General features: G+C 37.2%; 1 protein-coding gene across 1 annotated transcript in view; it reads left to right on the top strand.

Annotated features, from left to right (window-relative positions):
- The window catches only part of FPGT (fucose-1-phosphate guanylyltransferase), a 6,305-nt gene extending 1,169 nt beyond the window's left edge, over positions 1 to 5,136 (top strand). Inside the window, exons 2-4 of the mRNA XM_026074480.1 lie at positions 33 to 241; positions 1,954 to 2,046; positions 2,974 to 5,136. Of these exons, the coding sequence (XP_025930265.1) occupies positions 33 to 241; positions 1,954 to 2,046; positions 2,974 to 4,418 (1,747 nt within the window). The 3' untranslated portion in view covers positions 4,419 to 5,136. The remainder of the gene's footprint in view (positions 1 to 32; positions 242 to 1,953; positions 2,047 to 2,973) is intronic.
- The last annotated feature ends 2,208 nt before the right edge of the window (positions 5,137 to 7,344 follow it).

Genomic DNA, 7,344 nt, shown 5'->3' with positions numbered 1-7,344 from the left:
GCGGCCTTCTGGGCGCGGCGTCCCCCGCGGAGCCGCCGAGGCCCCCGCGCCGGCCCAGCTCCGCTCTCGCCAGGCAGGGCCGCGCGGCCCGGGCAGTTCTGGGACGTGGTCGCGCTCACCGCCGCCGACGCGCAGCAGGGGTCCGCCTACGAGCAGCAGCTGGCCGAAAAGCTGAGGAGAAAGGAGCTTCCTCTTGGGGTCCGGTATCACGTCTTCGTGGATCCGCCCGGACCCAAAATCGGTGGGTTTTTTACTGTTCGCTTTCTCTTYATTCTCACAGGAAATAGCAGTTCATTGAGGCACCTCTTGCATCAGTTGTGCACGAGGTTAGTTTTGACTCCACGGGGGCAGCAGGGACCTTGTGATGCCCTGGCTGGACCTCTTGGATCCTGCTGTTATGGGATTGCTCCGACTCCAACTCCTGGCTGAATTCAGGCTTTTTGGGGGCATAGATTTAAAAACACGGATGGGCCGCTGCGCAGGCGCCCGTCAGCTGGGTCCCGTTCTGACAGCTCCCAGGCGTATTTGCTGAACGCGCAGAGTGGAGGTGGTCAGAGCGTGCACGCTCGCGTGCGAACGCAGCCGTAGGGTGCCGGGCCCGCTAGGTACACACGGGGTAGCGGCACAGCACACGCAGAGTAGGCCCACACCTCCTGGACCTGCTGGATTTCCTCTAACAGGGCTACAAGTACCACTATACTAATTATAACCATTTAGTATATTATATGTGCTCATATATTCATATGATATATTTATACTCATAATTACACTTATCAGTCAGGTTAAAGTAGGCTTTGTGTTCAAGTGCTGTGACAGCTGTCTCTTGCAACAAAAGAGTTCCAATTCCAAAATGCTGTTAAAATAGGAAATATTAGTTAAACTGTAATCTAGGTTCTAATGCCATTAAATAGTGTGTTGTTATGATTCAGTTGTGTAACTACTGGTATTCATGGGTCAGATGCCCTTTGGACTTTATGTAAGTTGTCTTCAGCCATTAAACTTTCCATTATAATAACTGGGACTCCATTATGGTGGTTTTGAATGAGTGCATGTGGATGATGATATATAGCTCTCTTGCAAGTATACACAATATCACTAATTCATGGTTTTATAAATTCATGCTACTTACCTTAACCCGAGAGTTTAAATTTAAACAGTTTGAATATGTTTGAATATATTACCCAGTGCACAGCAAGAACTTAGAAGAAAGTACTGTCTGACTACTCATAATATCATTCTATAATTCTTAATACCTATTCACTTTGACGTAGAAAGTAACTAATCTGGATAGTCTATCTGCGGTATAGAACAATAAGCAAAGATTAATTTTCAGAAATCTAGCTATTTTAAGTTGTAGGAACACATAAAAATATCCCAAATTCTTACACTTCTTCATTTCCATATTGTAAATGTCAAAAGTACTTTTGAAAACTGTCTTCAAGTCGTTAGTGAACTTTTGCATGACATATATCATACTGGAGCCAGTTTTTATGGCTAAGTTATAGCCCTCTTGAAATGATGAAATACTTTTAATGATGAGGTTGTTCAGAGAACGACTAGGAYGGGAAACATAGTATTTTCCCAAGACCTGTCCGCTCAGGATGCCCTTCACTTTGACTGCACAAAGCTTCATAAGGTGATGATCCATCGTCTTTCTTGCATGATTTGATCAACTACAATAAAGCGGAAAAGCTATTCTGTCTGAACTGGTTTAGGCAATTTCAGATAGACACCTGGGCATCCATTTACACTCAGTGTTTAAGAAATTATTTATGTAGTCATAAGGACTTTTTTAAAAGAAATGACAGTTTATTTTCTGTAGTAAAAGAGGGCAGTGTTTAAAAAACACCTCCTGATCACCCGACCCCAGCACCAATCCCAATATGCTTCTTGTGTCAGTGCAGATATTATTGATGTTCTTTACAGCACATATTATGATGTTTTTTTCTTTAGGAAATGGTGGTTCAACACTTCATGTTCTTCAATGCTTGGAAAACCTGTATGGTGATAAATGGACTTCTTTTATTGTGCTGTTAATTCATTCTGGTAAATTCTATTTTATATTTCATGATCTAAAATCCTAGCTTGATTTTGTTTTTTTGTTTTCTTTTAAGAAAAATATTTTGGCAGGGAAGGATCAAGAGTTCCGAAAAACAGTTCCCTCAGAAAAGTACTCCCAAATATAGCTGATCTGATCATTTGAATTTAGATCAATTCTTCAGGAAATATTACCATCATCTAAGCATTTCTTCTTGGCATTTAGGTTGTTAAATCAATCAGTGGAGAAAGAGATATAATTCCAAGTATCCGAATTAAGCTCCTGCCTTGAAATACCCATTTAAGGAGTCTGGCCCTCTCTCTAGACTACATAGGAAACCTAGGGATCCTCTTAACTAAATACAGACTTTTTGAGTACTTGCCTTCATATCCAGTTATCAGAATACTTCCAAAAAGTGTTAGCTGGGAAACTGCACGAGAAAGAAACCAGGTGAATAACAGGTCACCTTACCAAACTGCTCCTTATTTGACTCATCTCTGATTTAAAATTGAAATAGAGTGGCTTTGGGGTGAATGGCTTTTCTTCCTTCTATATTTCAAGGAAAGAGCAGTAGTCTTTTGGCTTCTTCACTTTAGTTTTATATAGAGATGGTTCATTTTCCAGCTGGGAAGAAAACTAAAGGTAATAAAATCAAACATGATTGAGAAAAAGTCACTTAAGGCATGCTGAATTTCAGACATAATTAGGATTGAGGCCAGGATCCACCTTGAGAAATGTCTGAAGAAGAATGATTGATGTTTTTTTACATCATTCTTTAATTTTGGAGGAATACAGTACCTTATGACAAAGCTATTTTCTTAATACCTTAGTGTATACCAAGAATAACCATATAGGTTTTGGTTTTGCTTATTTTATATATCAGTCTGTAAGAAAGCATGTACTCTGTATAATTAAAAAATGTCTTTTTCTTCAAGGTGGTTATAGTCAACGTTTACCAAGTGCAAGTGCACTGGGAAAGATTTTCACAGCTTTGCCTTTTGGTAATCCTGTTTACCAGATGTTGGAGCTGAAGCTTGCAATGTATATTGATTTCCCCAGTCACATGAAACCAGGAATTCTCATTACTTGTTCAGATGACATAGAACTTTACAGCATTGGAGTAACAGAAACCATCACATTTGATAAACCTGGATTTACTGCTTTAGCTCATCCTTCAGATTTGTCAATTGGGACCACTCATGGAGTGTTCGTTTTAGATCCATCCAGTTTTTCAGGAAAAGGGGGACTTGAATACAGATCTTGCCATTGTTTCCTACACAAGCCTGATATTGAGAAGATGCGCCAGTGTGGCGCAGTATGCATAAGACGGAATTGTTCTCAGCTAAGTTCCTCTGGAGACCACAGTGACTCAGAAATGGACTCAGAGTGTGTGTACACAGACAGTATATTTTACATTGATCATAACATTGCAAAACTGTTACTGGCATTTTATAAACAGATAGATACTCTTTGCTGTGAAATAGATGCATATGGTGACTTCCTCCAGGCCCTGGGACCTGGAGCCACTCAAGATTACACAAAAAATACAAGTAATGTCACAAAAGAGGAATCGCAGTTAGTAGAAGTAAGGCAGAAGCTATATTCTCTTCTTAAAGGAACTGCACTCAATGTTATAGTATTAAACAACTCCAAGTTCTATCATATAGGGACTACTCAAGAGTATTTGTTTCATTTTACATCTGATAGCAAACTGAAATTTGAGCTTGACTTACTGTCTGTAGCTTTTAGCATCTTTTCTGACAAAGCTGAGACCTTGGATCCATCAGCAAGTATCATTCAAAGCATACTTGAGCCTGGATGTATTGTAGGACCTGGATCCATTATTGAATACTCCAGAATTGGACCTGAAGTATCAGTAGGGAATAACAGCATTATTAGTGGGTCATACATAAATTTGAAGGTAGACATACCCTCAGACTGTTTTCTGAGTTCACTAAGTGTAAAGATAAACGATCAAGTGAAGTATGTAAGTATGGTGTTTAGTGTACAAGACAACTTGAAAAAGAATGTGAAATTGTTGTCAGATGTACATTCTCTTCAGTTTTTTGGAGTCAGCTTACTAGAATGCTTGGATCTCTGGGATTTAAAGGTTTCAAACCAGCTCTTCTCCAGTGATAACACAAATTTTGGGTTGTGGACTGCTAGGATTTTTCCTGTTTGTTCTACTTTAAGTGAATCAGTTAGAATGTCATTAAAACTACTAAATTCTGTGCAGCACAAGTCAGCTTTCAAACTGAGTGACTTTAAGCTCTTATCTGTTGAAGAAATGCTCACCTACAAAGATGTAGAAGATATGCTGAAGTTTAGGAAGCAAATTTATGAAGAAATCTGCCTACAAAGACAAAAAAAAGAAATCTGATTTGTAGAAGACCAGTATTTGTACACTTTTCCTGTCTTTAATTTCTGGATGATTGATTACTTTCAAGCTTGTAGAAATCACAAAGAGACAGTACACAGATCTTCCCTGCTTTCACTGAAGTAGAAATAATGAAATTGCATGAACAGCGTTGTTATAGCATAACATTAATAATGCAGAAAATGCAGATAAACTATTCTTTTGATTAAAGACTTAATGAAATATTTCAAATCATTGGAAACACTAATTGATGGCTTTTTTCAGGGTGCCCATTATTATATTTTCTAGTCTTTGTCAATAAGAAAATGGTAGAGAACATATTAATTAGAATTTTGATTGAAAACTGCTTTAAAAGTTTTTCAGAGTAGGGTATTAGCTCCAACAAAATAGTGTGGTATAGTAACGAGTTATGTTTCTCTCTTTTCATGTCATCTTTTTTAAATTAGTGTTTTAAATAGGTAGAGATAATTTTTTGGTTTTCAGGAAGAGAGGCRTTACTATAAAACTAATATCCTTTCAAACATTTGTCATTCTTTTTTAATTGTATTTTTATAAATAATTGCTTCAAATATATGTTTCTGCAACACATTGTTTTACTGAAATATTTATATATGAAAAGATAAGATACTGAATCGTATGTCCAATGTAGGCATATGTATTCCTTTCMTTTTTGGATTGTGTGTCAAGAATGAAAATTATATTAAAAGTACTTTTTAGATCATGACATTCTRTTTAACCCTCAGGCATTTTCTTTTTTTTTTCCTCTCTTTTTCGTTTTGCAATTTGTATACTTCCCTCTTTTTCACAAATCCCATAGAATATTAAGGAATCAAATCAAGCATTTAAATGCATTAGTCCTATCAGAGAAAAAAAGATTTGCATGAGAGATCATTCTTTCCCTTGTGACTGTAATAATATTGGGGTCAAAACCTCCCATCAAGACATACAGATTTTATTTTTAGTCATTTGGCAGCTGGTAGATTGACTGGGCAGCTACTGACTTTTTATTATCTAGAGATTTACTGATATGCGCTATATGAAAACTTGCATTTCTGATTTCTCTGGACTGAACTGGCTGAGTCCTTAGAGCGATACTTACTTTTCATTCCTCATGAAGACCACTAGTCTAAATAGCAGCAACAAAGAGGTAACTTTTATGAATAACACTATAATGCACATCTATGGAGTAACATACAATATTGCCTGTTCTCCCTYTTCCCCTCCCTCCCTTTTTTAATAAAGGTATCCTTTGGTTTCTAGTTTAGATGCCAAAGATCCAGCTCTAAATAAATATGCTTTCTATTCTGGCCTGATCAGAAAGGAAGGTGCCATTTTCATGTGTACACCTTTCTCGACTTCTCTCTGTTTCCTTGTTTTTCTCCTTTTAAGAATATAGGAAGTGTCCTACTAGATCATGCCAATGCTCCATCTAGCCCGATATTCTGTTTTAGGGAGTGGCACCACAAAGATGCTATGCAAAGAGAGTATACAAACATAGCCACTTCCTGTATTTTTTTTTTTTAACAGCTCATTACATAGATAATCAGTATATACTTTTTTACTGCAAGATGGAAAAATGCTGGTTCACACTTCATACAAGATTATATTCAGATATGTCATATCATTTATTTCTAATTTTGCATCCATAATGACTTTTTAAAAAAATTTTCGATTTCACACTATTTTTAAGAATGTGCTTTGTATTATGTCTGTGTGAGTTGACTGTGTAAAAAACATACATTTTTCTCTTGCATTCATCTATTGGTTTTGATATTTCATTCAATGCCTTAACAATCTCCTTTTCAGAATTGTGAAGAAACTGACCCCTACTTCTCCCGAAGTCAGAATTGGCTTTAATTTCTCTTTATTTATCCATATTATTTTTATTGCTCTGGATGTTAGCTGCATCTGCTTTTCCTGAACTGGCCTGGCTTCTGGGGAGTACATCTTTGCTGTGCTATCAGAGGTAAGCCATCCATTTTACTACTCCACTCTGTTGCTACTCAGAGGGTGAGATTCTGTTCATTCCTTTCGGAAATGTTCACTTCTACATTAAAGTTTCTTGGAAGCTAATTGCTACCATTACTTTCTCATTCCAAGTTCTCTGTCACCTCAGGATACCTGGAATTTTCTCTGCATACCTATGACTAATAGCTGCAAAATAACGAATAGACTGGGACTGTTCCATTTCGGTCAGTCTGGCAGAGAGCTTTGCTTAGCAGCACTTTGCCTTACATCCAAATGCATCCAGTTAACACTTCTGGCCCCTCCCGTAGATTAATGTTGTTTCCAATTTTCTTTCACATTTTACAGCCAATCCATAATCTCTCCTCTAAAACTCTGCCAGTCACCTCTAGGAGCTCACTGAGTACTCCGATAATTTTAAGCACTTCTAATATTGATCATTTAATCACATTAACAAAATATCCTGTGTTGAGTCATCTAAATCCTTCAGAAGAAAGATTTGTATTATAATAAAAGATCCTGGAAAAGATGCCTAATCAGTGAGCAACTTGGCCTGTTTTTTGAAGACATTCCTATTTTAATGCTTAGGGTTGTAAAGAAGGACAGAAATACTACCTGATTATTTTTTTTACCAAGCTTTTTGTTACAGTTCATTATAACAGTGCTTATCTCCCTGCTGACTGAATTTGCTAATGGCATCTTTCTTATGCTAACTACAAGATAGTATCATATCTCATCAATATTACCCAAGCTGGTTTAACCTTCACCAAGTTTATCATTGATAAAGAAACCTTTCAAGAGGCATAGTATTTTACCCAAGGAACTCTTTTGAGCATGAAGAAATATACAACGGAGAAAGACATAGAGGTTGGGAATTTTTGAAGTTGGCTTTAAGAGAACCAGGAGAGTTTTGGAGAAAATAGAGGTTTTAAAAGGCAGTATAAAACAATGGTTTTAAAATGGA

The sequence above is a fragment of the Apteryx rowi genome, unplaced genomic scaffold (genome assembly GCF_003343035.1).
Source record: "Apteryx rowi isolate R43461 unplaced genomic scaffold, aptRow1 scaffold_39, whole genome shotgun sequence".
NCBI classification, from domain to species: Eukaryota; Metazoa; Chordata; class Aves; order Apterygiformes; family Apterygidae; genus Apteryx; species Apteryx rowi.
This window is presented reverse-complemented; position numbering and strand designations above follow the sequence as displayed.